The sequence below is a fragment of the Zootoca vivipara genome, chromosome 8 (genome assembly GCF_963506605.1).
Source record: "Zootoca vivipara chromosome 8, rZooViv1.1, whole genome shotgun sequence".
NCBI lineage: Eukaryota > Metazoa > Chordata > Lepidosauria > Squamata > Lacertidae > Zootoca > Zootoca vivipara.
Window position 1 is genome coordinate 83,210,209 of NC_083283.1, and position 18,860 is coordinate 83,229,068.

The 18,860-nt window shown below is 47.3% G+C and overlaps 1 protein-coding gene across 26 annotated transcripts in view; it reads right to left on the reverse strand.

Annotated features, from left to right (window-relative positions):
- Positions 1–498: 498 nt before the first annotated feature.
- LOC118079302 (protocadherin gamma-C5) overlaps positions 499–18,860 on the reverse strand; it is a 269,776-nt gene continuing 251,414 nt past the window's right edge. For all 26 annotated transcript variants that reach the window (XM_035103378.2, XM_060278099.1, XM_060278101.1 and 23 more), the window contains 2 exons: positions 16,692–16,780; positions 499–3,420 (listed from right to left, as the gene is read on the reverse strand). In XM_035103378.2, coding sequence (XP_034959269.1) covers positions 3,164–3,420; positions 16,692–16,780 — 346 coding nt within the window. In that variant the 3' untranslated portion in view covers positions 499–3,163. The remainder of the gene's footprint in view (positions 3,421–16,691; positions 16,781–18,860) is intronic.

Genomic DNA, 18,860 nt, shown 5'->3' on the forward strand with positions numbered 1-18,860 from the left:
TTTTCTGTGGAAACAGATCAAGATCACTGATAGCTGGGGGAGACAGTGCTGCAGGTGTGCCCTGTTATTTATCTGTTATTCAGAGCACAAATGCAAAAGAGCCAGTGAAAAGGGCAGATGGTCCAGTCAGAATGGGTTCCACTCCCAATGGCTATTGTATAGGTTAAACCAGGTGAGCAGCATTGCTCTCTCCCTCTCAGAGGCAAGTTCTCATCTGTTAGCAGCAGCAGCAGCAGCAGCAGCAGCAGCAGCAGCAGCAGCAGCAGCAGCAGCAGTTTCTTGGTAAAGAAATAGGTTTCCATGTTTGAAAGATTCGGAACACTGCAAAAGCCAGCAAAACCTGTCTACCAAAGGCACTGCTGGAAAGAAGCATGGCATTGTTGTCTCGGCCACATTGCCTTCAATACTTTGGGGTGGGGTTTCCAGTGTAGCACTCCCTTAATCTTGCTCTCCCCCTCCTTTTCCTCCTTCAGAAGCAACATTCACAACAAACACATCAGCAGAAAAGATTTTTTTATTATTTTCCCCAAAGAAAAAAGAGCAATATAAATATTAGAGTATAAAACTTGCGTGTAACACATTGACGTCAGTCTATATGGATATAAGAAGGATATAAGCATATATATAATATATAAGTATAGTTCAATATTAGACACATTGAAAGGACAGTAAGTGTGTTTCAATTCACATACATTTAAAAGCACAAAGAGCACACGTAAAGAAGATACAAAGGAATAAAAAAAATACTGATGTCCACAACTCAATTACTAAGATTAAAAAAGAAGAAGAAAGAAACCTACACATCACTAGGTTTTCAGCACTACTACACTACTTTCAGCTTATTGATTAAAAGGAAAAAGAGAATGACTAAGATTAATCTACAGTACTTTGAGAAGAGTCACATAATAAGTACTTCAGTACATAATAAACCGCAGGCACAATCTTGTGGGGAAGCTCACCTGCACCAGCCCCGTTAAGATGGAGAGAAGCTGCAGGACAGAATTGCCATGCCCATGTGTGGCTTCTGATGATTTCAGCCGAGCTTGTGCAGGAGAACTTCCCAATGGATTGTGCTCTGTTTTAACTAACTATGTAAACTGTTTCTAGTGCAGTCACCAAACACAAGGGGTGGGTGGGTGACTGGGATCAGTACAAAAATCATACGTCGACTGAAGTTTCTTCCCACAGACAAGTCCCGCTTTCTAGACACAGAGGAGGCAGCAGATACGCTCTAGCAGTGCAATACTACACAGCCAATGAGATTGGTCCGCAATGTTTTGAAAAGTCATCAGATGTTTAACCTGAGGTGATCATAAGGGGCCAGACCATCTCAGACAAGCTCCTTATCAAAGGTTTAAGAAAGAGTAATATATTTCTGGCCTAGTGATTAGCCCTCCAGGTTGGAAATATGCTGCTTCTCTGCCCTCAGCTGAAATTGGAAGGGAACTCGGTCAGTGCCTCTCTAGAAAGGCAACCTGAGTTTGCCAGTAGCACGCTGAAGCTCCCTTCTAGTCTGTGCTGCGCTTGAACGAGGAAAGGGATGAGAACACAAGCCGATAAAATGCACAGGGAGCAGGAAACACTCACTTCCTCTCCATACTAGGCTATGAAACAATGTGGCTAAAAACCCTAAAACAAGTCATTTCGAAACACAGCAAAGGGATTTATGATTATTCACTTTAAATCCAGTGGATTTATATCCAAGTAGGGGTGATAGCAGAGGTCCCAAGGACCTTCAGTGCACCAATGGTTACTCACTTCTCTAACGTTCAGAAATCCATGCCCAGCTCCAGCTCTGGCATCCCTGATCTGTGCCTGGCCCCATGCGTCCTCAGACCAACTGTTGTTCGCTTATTATCAGCACGTGAAGAAGGCCAGCAAACCAAGGGCCTTCCTTGGCTGTGCTGCCTAGGCATATGGAAACTTCCCTACTGCTCTGATCCAGGGCAATGCATCTTGTTACTGAACTCTACTCACAGACAGACAATGCTCAGGTTCCACCAGGATGTGGGCACTTCACAGCATATTTACACCATGCTGTATATGGCATGCAATGACTTCTCTATTCTAGGTTGGGAGGCGACAGCTAGCCTACCACAGATGTGAAGTGAATGTTTTGCATGCAGCTCGATGTGCAGAAAATATGAAGCATTCCATTTTTGTTTTAATTCTCTACCTACAAGGCCACCAGAGCCCATTCACTGACAGAAGGCGTCTGCCTGTGGAACTAACAGAGCTATTTCAGTGCTTAAAGGAGGAGCAACAGCTCACTATACTCACAAGCGATTGACTTTGACTTCCTTAAACTTATTCCAGAAAACAATTACTGTACACATAAATATTTATGGATCAAAGTGTAGATGAGATGTGTTGTCTCTTCAGAGGCCACTGTAAATCAATCAGCGCAGGCAAAATTCTCCATCTTCCTACTATGTGAGGCATTCTCTGCCTCTGGGAGGCTTCCCATAGCAATGTGTTTGTGCGCCTTGCCTCTTAGGTATAACCATACCATTTCAGTTTTCTTTTTCCAACCATCATTGGTTAACTTTTAAAAAATGCTGTTGAAACTCATTCCCTTCTAATAATGCAGGATGAACACTGTTTTAAAATAAAAAAGCAGAAACTAAAGCACCCCCTCATCAATTTCATAACAAGGATTCCAACAGAGATATTTTTGTGGGGACAGAAAGCATTGATCAGAATTTGGGGGAAGTGAGAACGTTCTTTAAATGGAAAAATGCATAAATCAAAACCCCTGTTTAGAAGAATTATTTACAATGGACAGGGCCCACCCTAAGCCGCGTATGTTGTGCAGATCACTCTGGAGCAAAGCAATGGGAGAGAAAATATTCCAAAGATCTGACACCCTTGCATATTAGATCATCCGCATGAGAGTATAAGCTATATTCATCACTATCCACAGGGCTTTTTTTGTTTTGTTTTGTTTCCAGATACTTTCACATCAGGAGGACTAACAGTAGGAGACTTTCTCCTAGCTCTGATGACAGCAATGTACATTCGCAATGTTCCACACTTTTTTATTTTTTAAAAATTGTTAACCACAAATTCACATTCATCCTCCATCCTAGGCTATGAATTGGGGGGAATGCTGGAAGAGTCTGCCCTTTAGATCTAAGGTGGCAGCGATGTCATCCTGCGAATCTTACTTCTTCTCCTTCTTCCCTGACTTCTTCTTGTTCCCACCTCCGGAGGCTGCAGGCTTCCCATCGCGCTTGGCTGCAGAATTGGAGAGAGTGGCTGTGCTGCCAGGGATGTACACGTTCTGTCTGTAGTCAGGGACGTGCTGCAGGGTGAACTGGGGGCCATACCTGGTGCTGAGGCCCATTGTGCCTGCTGCTGTTGCTCCTCCTCCCAGAGTAGAATTTCCATCAGGATTTGCAGCGGCAGCGGCAGCAGCTTCTACACCAGCACAGGAAGAAGGGGGGATTGAGAGAAGGGAGATTGGAAGGGAGAGAAAAGTCAGAAGGGCGAATTCTTAGCATAGTCCTTGCTAGATGTCAATGTATAATTTAGGGTCTTGACTACTCATCATCTAGGGAAGATGCACTCAGCCCACGTCCCCACCCCCAGAATTCATATGAACAGCAAGCTCTTTGGCATGTGCACAAGGCTTGGGAGAGAGCTCTAGTTTGAAGAAGTGGCATCCTGCAGTCCGGCAGAAATAAATCCCTGCTTTTCCCTGAAGCCTTTTTCGCATGCCAGAGGATCCGAGTGGAGAGGAAGGGAAAACTCTAGGCAACAACAAATAGAGGCATGCTAGCAATATTTGCATGCGCACTCAGAGCTCTTACGAGCAATCTTCTTATGCCCTTGTTGCATGCCTGGGCCTCTTCCTTAGGCTGCTTGGCAAAAAGGTGGGTGTTAAACCCCAATCCCAAAAAGGCTGTGTGCTTTTTGCAGGGAGCCTCATGGCCAGGGAGCTACATGGGTGCTGTGTTGTGTGTCTTCTGTGACCTCTCATTTGTATGCCTTGCATTGTAATTGGCTGTGTTACTGCAGCAATGGTGCGTGTGTGCAGGCATGTGGGTTAGGGGTGTGTCCCTGTAATTTTTGCACTATAGACTTAGGTTTTCCATTTTTTAACAGTTGGCTTTAATGAGAGATGAAATATACTCGGAGTCGAGAGTGAATTTCATGCTCTTTATTCAGCTCATAGTCATCAAGGAGGAGAAGAGAAGACGAATGGCTCTTTTCCCAAAACCATCTGCTTATATACATTATTTACACAATGGGCCTTGCGTGATTGGCTACTTCCGGGCTACACCTGTGGGCCAATTATATTGTGGATTGACTTCTGCCTGCAGCCTGATTGGCTGCTCCTACAGGCCAATCAGGTAGCAGATTCACTTCTGCCAGCCGCCTGATTGGCTGCTCCAGCAGGCCAATCAGGTTGCGGATTCACTTCCACCTGGAGTTGGATTGGGTAGCTCCCGCTGATTCTGAATCCTATTGTTCTAGGATTCAGCTCAGTACATAACACCCCTCCCCTCTAAGTTCCAGTCCTGCCCGGGAAGTTGCATTCGTAGTCCCCAAGGTCTGCTGGCCGCCTCCGTGTGCGTTGTGGCCTGGGGTGTTCCTTGGTCAGGGGTTCTGGTTCTGGCTCGTGTTCCGAGGCTGCTGGCTGTGCCGGGGCTGTCTGGTCTGGCGCCACTGAACCACTAGGTTGTAGCTCTGGTTCCGGTGTCCTTCCAGCCTCGGGGCGCCCCTCTGTGCCTACTGCTTCTGCTTCCCCTGCCCACCCCTCTCGCTCTACAGGCCTCACTGCCCTGCTGTCCCCTTGGGACCCCTCTGTCCCGCTCTCCTCCCGGGTTCCTCCTGGGAATCGTCGCCGTAGCTGGTCGCAGTGGCGGCGCCAACATTGCCCCCCTTCCGTTAGTACCTCGTACGACACGGGACCGGTCACCTTGGTGACTGTGGCGGGTACCCATGCTGGGCCTGCCCCAAAATTCTTTGCATACACTGGGTCCTGGGCCACAAATGTCCGGGGGTTCCTGCCTTTCCCCACCACTACCTCATCCTGAGCTCTGTCGGGGTGAAGTCGGTCCAGTCTAGTTGCAAGGCGCCGGCCCATTAGTAGTTCAGCGGGGCTCCGGCCCGTCGTTGTGCTTGGGGTGCTGTGCTGTGCTAGAAGAAATGCGGCAAGGCGGTATTCCCAGTCCCCTTGTGTCATGCGGCGGAGGCTGTCCTTGGTGGTCCGCACCATGCGCTCCGCTTGGCCATTGGTGGCAGGGTGGAATGGTGCTGAGCGGATGTGGCGGATGGCGTTCTGCGCTGTGAAGGTCTGGAACTCCTCTGACGTGAATGCGGTTCCATTGTCCGAGACGAGGGTGTCAGGGAGCCCGTGGGTTGCAAACAGCTTACGTAGTACCCGGATGGCTGCCGCCGTAGAAGTGGACGGTACCAGTGCGACCTCCAGCCATTTGGTGTAGGAATCCACCACTATGAAGAATGTTTTTCCCTGGAAGGGGCCAGCGAAGTCCACGTGCAAGCGTGACCATGGATGTCGGGCGGACTCCCAGGGCTGGACTGGGGCCCTTGGGGGATCCGGGCGGGATTCTTGGCAGGTCTGGCAGTGTTGGACCCAGGCCTCTATCTCTCTGTCAATCCCCGGCCACCACACATAACTCCTGGCAAGGGCCTTCATCCTCACTACCCCTGGGTGTGTCTCGTGTAGGGCTGTGAGGACCCTTTTGCGGAGGGGCTGGGGAACAACAACCCTGCTTCCCCATAACAGGCACCCCTTGTGGGCCGACAGTTCATGTTTGCGGTTTGTGTAGCCAGCGAATTCTGGCCCGGGGCTGCTGCTGGGCCATCCTCGCCACACCCAGTCCAGGACCCGGGAGATGACCCTATCTTTTGTGGAATGGTGCGCAACTTCTTGTGCCTGAATGGGTCGGTCGGGAAGCAGCTCCAGGGTCATAACCTCTTGCGCAGGCGCTGGGTCGGGGCCTGTTTCTGGTAGTGGTAGCCTGCTGAGGGCGTCTGCGTGGCCCATCGCCTTCCCAGGGCGGTGGATTAGTGCATACTGGTAGCCGGCAAGGAAAATTGACCACCTGAGGACACGTGGAGACAACACTTGGGGGGTCTGCTTCTCGGGGGCAAACAGGCCAAGCAACGGCTTGTGGTCAGTCACTATGGTAAAGGGCCGCCCGTACAAGAAATCATGGAATTTTTTTTACGCCCTTCACGATTGCCAGACCCTCCTTGTCAATCTGTGAGTAGTTTCGTTCGGCTGCAGCAAGCGTCTGGGAGAAGTATGCCACCGGCACCTCTCTTCCATCCGGGAGTTGGTGTCCCAGGACAGCGCCGATGCCATAGGGAGAGGCGTCGCATGCCAGCACCACTGGCAGCCTCTCGTCGAAGTGTGCCAAGACCGAGTTCGAGACGAGCAAGTCCTTGACTGCCTGGAATGTGGCCCTTTGTCGCTGGCCCCACACCCAAGGGGCCCTTTTATCTAGGAGTCTGTGTAGGGGCTCCGCTACCGCTGCCTTATGGGGAAGGAAGGCCTGGTAAAAGTTCAATAGTCCCAAGAATGACTGAAGTTCGGGCTTGCTCTTGGGCGCTGGGGCCTCACAAATGGCCCGTACCTTGTCACCGGTTGGATGGACCCCTTCTGCGTCCACCTTAAATACCAGAAAGTCCACCTGCGGCACTCCCAGTAAACACTTTTCCCGCTTCACCTTGAGGCCCGCCGTCTGGAAACGGTGCAGGACGGAGCGGAGGCGGTCCTCAAATTCCTCTGGTGTGGGCCCGGCGATCAGTACATCATCAAAGAAGGGGGTGACGCCAGGAATCCCTTTAAGGAGAGAGTCCATTAGATTCTGGAATATGCCTGGTGCCACGCTAACGCCAAATTGCAGCCGCTTTACTCTGAATGCCCCTCTGTGCGTCACAATCGTCTGAGCCTCTGCTGTGGCTTCGTCCACAGGCAACTGTTGATACGCTTGGGCCAAGTCCAGTTTGCCAAAGATTTTTGACCCAGCCAGGGTGGCGAGGACATGGCTGACCACTGGCACTGGGTATGCATGGGCCGTGAGAGCCTTGTTTATGGTGCATTTGTAGTCTGCACAGATGCGGACCGAACCGTTAGGCTTGACGGGTGTGACAATTGGAGTTTCCCAGGGGGCGTTGGGCACCGGCTCCAGCACTCCTTGCTCCACGAGCCGGTCCAATTCCTCGTCTATGCGGGGTTTCAGGGCGAACGGGACCCGGCGGGCCTTGTGCCTGATAGGTCGTACAGCGGGGTCTAGCTGTAGGGCAATGGGGGGTCCTGTATATCGTCCCAATGCCCCATCGAAAACCCCTGGAAACTCTTTGCATATGGCGTCCACGTCCACTTGTAAGCTAGTGCGGTTCACCCCGGTAACGGCTAGCCCCAGAGGTCCAAACCATGCCAGTCCCAGTAAGCTAACGTAGGGGCCCTTAACTACCAGCAAGTCCAATTGTTGCTTTCGTCCTCGATATTGCACCCTGAAGGTCCCCACCCCCATTGTAGGGACCTTACGTTTCTGGAAGTCCCGGAGGGTGAATGGGGCTGGCCTTAGTTTGGGACCCCCATTAGGGCACAGTTCCCTTAATGTTCGGGCCGAGATTATGGATAGAGTTGAACCCGTGTCCAGCTCCATGCGGCATGGGGCTCCCTCTATCTGTACCTCTATATAAATTTTCTCTGTGCTGGGATGGGGCAACTGGAATACCTGGTAGTCCGTGATCTCCGTCGAGTTGCCTTGGTGCATGGTGCCGTGTGACCTGGGGCTCCTGGGTCGGTCATCTGATGCTTGTCGACGGGTGAGTCGAGCCCGACACACCCGGGCGATGTGTCCCAATTTTCTGCACTGCCTGCACTCTGCGTTGCGGAAACGACAGGTCCTCCTCTCGTGGTTCTCCCCGCAGCTTGCACAGTTCCCTCCTTCTCGTCGAGGCTGCTGTGGTGTGTGTGCTGCTTGAGTGCGCCGCTGTACTCGGTGTACTTCCTCCCTGTCAGATTCGGATTCGTCGGTGAGGTCTTCGTGGTAGACCCTCGGTTGGGATGGCGGGGCCGGTCGTGCCTCTTGCGTTGACCTCTCGGCGGCTTCGGTTGCCAGGGCTTCCTCCAGAGCAATCTGGAACGTGAGGTCTTTTTTGGCGTAGAGGCGTCGTTGCAACATCTCGTCCCTCAGGCCACCGACGAGGCGGTCACGAAGCATGTTCTCCAACTCTGAGAAGTTGCATAACCGGGCGGCTTGGCGGAGGGAGGTCGCAAACCCAGTTATGGTTTCCCCCGGGGCTTGCCGCTTTGCATAGAAGGCATTTCGGCAAGCTACCACCGAGGGCTGTGGTGAGAAGTGCTCCTTCAGCCGTTCCATTATTGTTTTGTAAGAGATGGTAGCGACATCTCTAGGTGCAAGGAGAGCCCGGGCGATTTCAAACGTCTCCTCTCCACAGACGCTGAAGAATGTCGCCCTCTTCATGGCATCGTTGGTGACTTCTTTCGCTTGCAGGAGGAAGTTGAAACGGGCGGCGTACCCTTCCCAGTCTCCTGATGCTGGTTTGAATGGCGAGAAGCTGCTGTCGGTTGCCATTCTGGGTTCCTTGGGTCCTGGAGCTGAAGCCTGGATGCACGGTGCGAGGCAGCGGTGCAACAGGTGGCGGTGCTGCGGTGCAGTGCGTGGTGGCGGTCAGCTCAGCAGGATCCCATCCTCGTCGCCAGTGAAATATACTCGGAGTCGAGAGTGAATTTCATGCTCTTTATTCAGCTCATAGTCATCAAGGAGGAGAAGAGAAGACGAATGGCTCTTTTCCCAAAACCATCTGCTTATATACATTATTTACACAATGGGCCTTGCGTGATTGGCTACTTCCGGGCTACACCTGTGGGCCAATTATATTGTGGATTGACTTCTGCCTGCAGCCTGATTGGCTGCTCCTACAGGCCAATCAGGTAGCAGATTCACTTCTGCCAGCCGCCTGATTGGCTGCTCCAGCAGGCCAATCAGGTTGCGGATTCACTTCCACCTGGAGTTGGATTGGGTAGCTCCCGCTGATTCTGAATCCTATTGTTCTAGGATTCAGCTCAGTACATAACAAGAGATAAACACTCCTTTTACAGTAAACAATGACATGTTTGTATTTTATAAAACACAAATGCTTCTACTTATTTTAGATTCACTGAAGATGAGCCATCTGTGGCCTGAAACTCATCTTTTGTTGATGATGAATACATTTGCCTGTATACCCTTCTATGGACTTTCTTTGTGCCATGCTTATTTCTGGAGCTTCCTTTTCACTGGACTTCCCAAAATATGAAGAATCTATGAAAATACCGAATGTGTAGCAACAATAGAGCAAGGAGGAACAGGAAGAGGTATTAAAATTGTGCCAATGGACTTAACTATTTTGATTTTGGCTAGAGGAGAGACATTCTGTCCAGGAGTTAGCAGTTATGCATGGTTTTTTTTTTAATAATGGGTTTAAAATAGTGCTTTTTTCTGGGGCTATGCAGGGGTACACATACCCCTAAACATGTTGTGTTTTTAAAACGGGAAAGGACAATCTGTCTTCTCCGCAGCCTTATCTCTTTTTAGTGACCTACCAACCCACTTCTGTGCTGTAATTTGACTTAGGAACTCAAATGAGAAAAGACTGTCCAATCGAGCTGCCCTGGCAAAGCTTTTCTGCCCTCTGGCATGAGATGGGCTTTGATTATTATGCACAGCAGGCTCCTCAAATGAAAAATAGCAGCCGGGTGCCAGAATAACATCCAAGTGCATGGACTGGCAGACTCTAGTTTCGTATGGTCTTTGGTTAATTTATTTATTAAGTGAAACGTCAGTTGCCCCACACAGAAGATTAAATTTATAAAGCAAGAGAGCACATACACGTTAACTGTTAAAAAATATAGAGGGATCAGTCTGTGTCAATCACACAATTGAACCCCTCTATGCCCTCTTGCTTAAGAACGTGAGAAGTGCTTTGCTGTACCAGATCAAAACCCATGTAGGTCCAGCAACTACCAGGCAGCAGAGGGTCTGCAGGAACTCTGCCAGTCACTCACCATTCGCCCTCTACCTAGCCTTGCTCTAGCACTGAGGTGGGCAGAAGATCTAGTACTGGCAGACCTCTGGGTTATTTGCAGTAGATTGTCTGGGGAGGGTTCCTAACTCCCAACTGTTTAACAAGCAGCTGTTGTTTTCTTTCTCAATTTGGCTGCAAAGAGGAAGAATGTTTAGGCAGAGTGCAGGACCCAGAGTAGATTTTTCTGTGACAGAACTGTGAGATCAGTTCTGGAATGAAAATAATAATAATAATAATCCTGAGATGACCATGCTAAGAGAGGCTCAATTTCTTAATTCTATGTAGCTCCTTTCCCTAAATCCCTGTTGTACCTGGCTTCAGTTGGTGAACCTTGGGTACGGATGGAGTCTTGATTTCCAATATGCACAGCCCCCCAAAAAATTCTTGTTTCACTCCTTAATCTCAATGGGAAACCAGCTTCCCCCATAGTTCTGCTTAAAAATATGAGCAATTATTGTATCTTATATGGATATTATGCACATATACACTCCAGCTTTCCAATAAACTGCATTTGGCGATAGAAGAGGCCTCAACATTATGTTTCGCCAGTGTTCCAACAAAAATGAATGCCCCTAAAAATATGCAAACTTTTTCAGAAATGTGCTGGGAATCAATCAGCACAATAAACTTTTATGGGGCACCTTGAAAACTTAATTTTCTTTTGTTTTCTTGTTTGCAGCACCTTAGCTTCTTGTTCTGGTTTTTACACTGAATGCTTTCTATGCTCCTACAGTTGCAGATCTTTTTCATACAACAGTTTGATTTGAAAGGAAAGCACCTGTGAGAGGCTAAAATCTTGAGAGGACCACAGGCAGGGTCCCAAGGGGAAAGGGGCTGACTAATCCTTCACTCAAGCTGCCTTCCTCCCCTATTGGGAGCAAGTCATGGCCTCTCTTCCTCCTGTGGCTTCCTGTGGGGAGAAACAGCCTGAGAAGCTGTGGAGCAGATGACTAGGGAAGTGATTTAGAGCAAGATGAATTGCTGGCAGGAAAAGGGTTAAGTCCTCCTCCTCCTCGGTAGACTCTGATTTATTTCATGCTCACATTGACCTGAATTTTTGTGTCTCTTATGGCCAACAGGAGGCTAGGAAAGCAAATCTTAGAATAGGCAAAAATAAATGAGCTTGTGTCTCTACTTGTTTCCGAAACAGAACCTGCCCAGAGAGCTCAAGGGCTTATCGCTGGCGCTATGGACACTTATGTCTGTTGCCTGAGCTTTGACCACCACACATGCTCGGACCTTTATTTAACAGCAGACAGTTCAGTTCAGGGAGACCTGCTGGGGCCTGCAGACAGGTGGTGTCTAAAAATCCATGCAACAACATTCCACCAGGCAGTTTCCTTTTTATCACAGAATGCAAGTCTCCTATGTGCACAGAAGCCAGGTTCTCTCCCATCCACCCCATGCAATCTTAGCTCATCTGCTTACATCCTCTTAAAGTCATTTTTTCTCTTTAACCAACCAACCAAATAAATGAATAAATAAATAATCTATCTCTGAAATATCTACTCAGGATGTAAGAATTAGGCCTTTTGGGATTTCTAATTTTCTACGGTGCTTTAATTCTAATCTGTGCTGTATCTGCCTGCCCTAGGAGATTGGCCAGAGGGTTTCTCTTTGATGCTTCAAAAGAACTTGTTTTTAAAAATAATTGAAGAGATTCATAGGCTCTTCAGAACCTTTGCAGATAATAGTTTCTCACAGAGCTCTCTCTCTCTCCAACCATGCTAATAGATGGGAACGAGACTTACTAAAAAGAGTAACACAGACTGACCATTCAAATGTACAGTATATCCATTGTGCTTCATTAAACATGCAATCTATGAATGACCTCTGGATATGGCTAATGATGGATGTCACCCCAGTCTCAGTAGTTAAGCACAGTTTTTCCAAGTGACCATAGAAATGGTCTAGAACAAGGCTTCTCAAACTTTTTGTGCCCAGGACCCCCTTGAGATGGCTGGAAATTACTGAGGCTCACCTGTCACAAAATGGGAGTACAGGCAGAGCCAGTCACAATGTGATGGCAGATGAAGGCAGAGATTGATATTTTCTACTGATATCTTATCCATCTTTGGAAACTACTAAATTCTTTACCAAAGCCCTTTCCTTGTGGCAAGATGCTTCAAAACTCTGCTCTACTCAGGCTAAGGACAGATACCTGCTCTGGAGGTATGGTGACTCAACCTCCCCATTTTAGGTAGAAATTGTTGATCCAGAGGCTCTAGGTGGAGAAGGCTTTGCTTTTATATATTTTCCTTTCCACCCATCTCCTATAATTTCATCTCCCATTCTCCTTTCACTGTTAACTTGCAACTTAGGTAACTCTCCCCTCTTCCCTTGCCAGTTTCTTTCCTCTTTCCTCCTTTCTATTCCCAGTTATCTTACTTTCTAATTTCATTCAATACCTTCCCTGGCCCTTTCCCTTCAGAGGAAGGAAACCTTCCTCCCCTCCTCCCCGCTCCCCCTTTGTCTCCTGGTCACCTTTACTCAGCACGAATGGAGGTGTTTGTCCAGCCCAAAGGCTGTGGCATGGCTAGGGACCAGGGCAGACTGTGGCAATGAGGCCCCCCTGAAAGTGGCCCAAGGGCCACTGTGTGACAAACACTGGCTTAGAAGATCCTGCACAACGCTTGTAAGGAAAGGGTGATAGCCAACATTAGTCATTCTCAGATTAGACTCAGTGAAATCAGTGGATTAACTAGGTCTATTGATTTTAATGGATCTACTCTGTCTTAGCTGGATATCATCCATAGTATGTTAGTTTTCTTAGGATAAACTAAAATACTACTTTTGAGTGCAGGGAATGTTTGGATTAGTCTCCGTTGGGTTCAAAACAGATTTCAGGTTGCACCAAGAGCTACCGGGACAACAAAAGAACCATAGGTGCCCCCCCGCCCTGCTCCCAATATTTTGAAAATATAAAATGTAGCAGCCACTTCATTTTTTTGTATTTTCAAAATATGGGGGAAACAACCATGATTGTTTCTTTGTTTATGAATGCTCCCTTGCCAAAACCTCCCTGCAAATAGAAAGGTAGCTCACAGCACCGTCATGTTTTTTGAAGGATAAGGTGAAAATAAAAAAAATTATATGTGACTCAGCTACAAACACAGATCAAACAGCTGCATTTTAATCAGCATTGTCAATATTTCAATGCAGTTTCATTTGAAACTAATATATTAATCCCATAGCCTTAAAAGATAAAAATACAGACACTATTCTCACACCATGGACTGAATGCCTGTTCACATTCACTATTCAGTACAGTACTGGTGTTATGTTGGGCTAAAACTGCACAACAAAAATAGCTTTCCTTTGAAAAAAACAACATCCCAACATTACAGACTGTTTTATTAGACAAATGCATCTGCTTGTAGTTACTGCAGAATAGTTGCAACTCAAATACATTTGGAAGCATTTGGATAGTCATCAGTCGCTTGGCAGAGATGTGCTCTCCAGAGTCTTTGGTGGGGGGAGCTAAAGCGAGCAGCAAATCCAGTGAATGTATAGACACAGTAACCTATTTTTCAAAAGCCACGCTCCCTCAAATACAAACTCAGGACAGTGATTTAGGGCTCATCCAGGCCCTCCTTTGTGTTGCACTTTCCAGGCATATGTCCGCACTGTAAAGCTCCATATCCAAGCAGAGTTGTGTTTTGTTTTGTTTCTTGTCCTGGTGCTTTCCCCAGGGAAAACCCACATTTTACCACTGAATCAGAGCAAATGTCAATCCATAGAAACTCTGATTGCCTTTTGCTCTGATTCAGTGGTGAAGAGCAGGTTTTCATGGGGTAAGCACAGAACCAAAAACAAAACAAAACTGCTTGGACACAGAGCTTTGAAATCCAGACCTGTGCATAGAAACACGGCACCAAATAAAGTCTGGATGAACCCTGACTGTGTAGAGGGACTTGGCAAACAGGGCCCGTTGGAGCAGACATTAACCACTATCCGTGTTGATTTGCAGAGACTACAGCTAATACAAGAGGTGAATGCTTAATAAACCCCTCCCACCTCCATTTGGCAAAATAATGGGGGAAATCTGCTTAAATGGACATTAGAAAGCACTGACGTGAACAGCATGATTGCTTGAATGCATCCCGCTTGCTTGTGTGCTTTGCTGAACTAAGCCCATTATGTGGCTTGGGAGAGAGGTTCCGCAAATAGCAGGCACTGAATGTCTTAAATGTGTGTGCTGCACATGCAGTTAGATCTTCCCCCTCCCCCCAGGAACTGCTATAGCTTCTCTGTTTCCCTTTCTACCAGATCCCCTTTGTAGATCCAGAGTGGGCCCTCTCTGGCAGAAAACAGGTGGCCTGCCTGGGAGCTCTGTCCAGCCTTGCCAGGGCGCTCCCCGTTTGGTCCCAGCAAAGCACTGGTCCTGCTCTTTGCCTCCTGACGTGCAGCTCCTTTACCTCCATCCTCTCTAAGGTGCCAAAGGAAGAGAGGCTTTGGCAGTATTCTTTCCTTACACAACTCACTCCTCCTTATCTGTGTCTGGACTTGCCCACAGAGCAAGCAGCTGCTGGATCACTTCCTCCTGGCTGGTCTCACTGGGTGGGAGGGATCTAAAGAGCACTCTGGGTGCCTTGGCTCCCGTGGGAGTTAGCGCCATGGGCAGAGGCAATGCTGCTGGCCCTATGAGCATTATTTAGCATCGACAGCTAAATAATGCTCCATGTGGACAAGCCACTTGGCGATGTCAGCTCAGCAAGGATAAATATGATGATTAGCTAGCCGCATTTACCCCCAGGCAAGATATCACATCTAAAACTTGCAAGCATGCTGCAATTCTGCACATTTCCTTGACAGTAAGCCCCACTGAGGTCAGTGAGACCTATCTCTAAATAACCTGATCTCTGAATAACCTGATGATAGGCAGCTCTGTTTCGCTCTTTGCAGCTGCAGGAGTTGTGATGGATATGCTAGACAAGTGCCTAGCACTGATAAGTGGATTAGATGGGAGCCAACAAGCTTGATTTAGATAAGACTCGGGTGCTGTTACTGGGTGCTTCACTAAACTGGATGGTTGGGATTCAGCCTGTTCTGCATGGGGTTAACACTCCTCCTGAAGGAGGAGGTACACAGTTTGGGGGTACTTTGGGATCTTTTAGTGTCACTTGAGGCACAAGTGGCCTCAGTTGGACAGCGATAACCTCTGGACAGTGATTACCTGTTATCGACACTCTGGTAACCTCTAAATTAGATTAAAGTGTTACGCACAGGGCTGCTTTTGAAGATGGTTTGGAAACTGCAGCTAGTTCAGAAGCTGGCAGCCAGATTGCTGATTGGGATAGGCAATCTGAGTACATGACACCAATTCTGGCCTGGCTGCAGAGGCTGCCAATTGGTTTCTGGGCTCAATTCAAAGTGCTGGTTTTTACTAACACAGCCATATGTGGCTCAGGACCCCAATACCTCAAGAACCGCCACTCCCCATGTGACTCCACATAAATATCAACAGAGGTCTTTCTTGGTGTGCCTTCTCTGAGGGAGTTGTGGAGGGTGGCAGCATGAGAATGGGTCTTCTTGGTGGTGGCTCCCCGTTTGTGAAATGCACCTGGGAAGTTCACCAGGCACCACTGTTGTTTGCTTTTAGGCACCAAAGTAAAACCTATTTGTTTACCCAGGGCTGTGACTGTTAATTGGGAGGGTAGTAAGTGATGCTTTTTGTCCTTTTAGTGCTCATCTCTTAGTGGGGTGGGTATTATAAATATTCATAGGTCAGCATGCTAAGGTATTGTATTTTCTACAGAGTTTTAAAGTCTTATCCAGTATGTTGCTTTGGGACACTCTTCTGTGTTAAAAAAGTGACAAATAAACATTAACAACAACAAAAAATTGTGAGACTTTTGTCTGAGATTCTCTTTATAAAGTTAAACGCTGGCTTGTCTGCAACTGATCAACAGGCAATCTGCAATTTGTGGGGTTAGCTTCTGTCTTCCTAGTCCCTGGAACTGGGCAGAAGACAGCTCAAAAGCAATCCTTTAATTCGCAAAGCAAGGAAATTGGATCTGGATTTGCTGAGAGACAGTGGTGAACATATGGACCCCCTAAAGCTATTTTTACCAAGACACATTTCAGAGCTGAACTGAACTTCCGCATTCTAACCCTCTCTGTTTTAAAATGTAAATGCTTTAATTCCAAAGATGCGTGTCAGTGTTCTAAACCAGCCTGAGCAACTGTTAACCAGGACTGTTTAAGATGTGTAGGCAGCGATGTGAACAATATTTGAGAACCCACCACCAGCTATTTTTATGTTGAGCTTTTTTTAAAAAAGAAAAAAAATCCTGTAGATGTTATTAAAACATTAATTGACTAAGAGATTAGAGTTCTTCTAAGAACAAAGAAGCCCTTTAATCTACAAAGAGTTGCAAACCAGCCAGCTGCCCATTTGCCATGGAATTCTGTATGGTGATAAATAATGGCACAGCTATTCAGGAAGCACGCAAACCTTGGCTCTCTTGCCATAACCCTGAAGCTGTTTTAGTACAAGCTTGCTGTATAAACTTTTACAAGCATGTACATTAAATATCCTCCACACACACACATCCCGCTCACTCCCAGCACAGCTGAAAGTAATAACATTAGTGAACATGTTAGCTATAACTGACCATTCGCTGATGCAAGAATCATGGCTTGAAGCATTTCTGTATCAAACTGGTTGTTTGGCCAAGTCCCATTCTCATCCCCATTCTGAGACCTAAGGAGAAAACAAAGCAAATGAAACATTAAAAAGAGGCAGAGTAGACACAGTGTTAACAATCTAAGGGATTCATAGCTGCCAAGTTATCCCTTTTTTTAAGGGATTTTCCCTTATGCTGAATAGGCTTCCTCGCGAGAAAAGCGAAAACTTGGCAGCTATGAAGGGATTGCTTCCTCCACAAAGCACACACAGCACAGTCTATTCTTGGTTTTGGGAGGGATGGGGTGGGGGAGAAAGCACAAGGTACAAGTAGGGTTGCCAGACTCAATAGAGGACAGGACTTCTGTGCCTTTAATTGCCCTGCTCTTTTTTGAGTCTGGAAACCTTAAAGAGAAGCCAGCAGACCCTTTCTTTAATTTCCAAGCAAAGGGTCTGCTGGTTTCTTTTTAAGGTTTCCAGACTCAAAAGAGAGCAGGGCAATTAAAGGCACAGAAGTCCTGTCCTCTATTGAGTCTGGCAACCCTAGCAGGGCCGGCTCTAGGGGTAGGCTGGGTGGTGCGGGGCACCAGGGTGCTGGGCCGGGGGCGCCGGAGCGATCTCCGCACCACGGCGCCAGGGTGCCCGACATGCTTGAGACGGCCCTGAACTCTAGGTACAAGGGAGATATCTTTTTTTGAGGGACTAATTTCTTCAGGGGTGTACTCTTAACTGGGAACCTACTGCAAAGCAAACCGACCGTCCCTTTAAAAGTTGTGCAAGAGTGCTTGTTATGCAAGGAAAAGAAAAAACTTTCCCTGCAGACATTCTGGTACACAACAGTGTCTTATGGCACATTAAAACAGATTTATTGTGACATTAGCTTTTGTGGACTAGAGCCTACTTTGGCAGATGCATGAAGTTTTCTCCTCAGTATTTCATGCAACTCATGATTCACAAAGCACATGCCGCAATAATGACAAAAACATCTGTTATTTTTGCTGCTCACAGGTCTACCCCTCTGGAATTTACTGGTATTGGAGCCCCGATCTCCAATAATGGGGCATGCTGTTTAGCAGGGCACGCTGCCCGCTTAGTGTACTTAGGATACTGACAATAACTTGCTGAACACAGTTAAGAAGCTCAACACATAAGTTACACATTATGTTGTAATACCCTCCAAAATTTCTCTGATGAAAACAGGGACATTCCACTCCATAATGGTAATTTTACTATTTATACCCCACACATCTTATTGGGTTTCACCAGCCACTCTGGGCAGCTTCCAACATATATAAAAACATAATATAACATTAAACTTTAAAAACAACAACTTCCCTATACAGGATTGCCTTCAGATGGCTTGGGGGTCAGATAACTCCATAACCTCCAACATTTCTCCATTGAAAATAGGGACATTCTAAGGAAAAGAGGACATGCCAGGATCAAATCAGAAACCAGGATGGAACCCAGATTGGAACGGGTCCAGTTAATCTGCTTCTTCCAAGAGTACCTGGAGTTGAGCTATCACTAGCTTCTCTAGAACCTTCACCTAAAATGGGGTGTTTGTGACAAAGCAGTATTGTCATAAAACTCTGGGTTCAGGGTAGGATCCTTCAAGAACGGGCACACTACTGTCCTTTAGATATTTCATAGAATCATAGAGATGGAAGGGACCTAAGGGGCATCTAGTCCAACTCCCTACAATGCAGCAGGAATCTCAGCTAAAATATCAATGACAGATTGCCATTCAACCTCTACTTAAAAACCTCCAAGGAAGGAGAGTACAGAACCTCCCGAGGGAGATTTGAAAATGGCTAACCTATCTTGTCTCAGTCTCCTCTTCTCTAGGCTAAACATACCCAACTCTCTCAACCATTCCTCATAAGGCTTGGTTTCCAGACCGTTAACCATCTATACATGTTCCAGCTTGTCAATATCACCTTAATGAGCTCCCCACCCACACAGGAGATAACTATTGCTATGAGGCCAAAGCTCACCAGAAGGTAGTCTGGCCTTTACAACTGTACCGTATCCCCCATCTATTTATTTGGCTCAACACCAGGAATAGTGGGGTTTTTGCTGAGAATAATGCGATGTCTACGTTTTGAACACCAAATATGCTGTTGGCTGAAATGATATTTACAGTTATTCCCAAAGG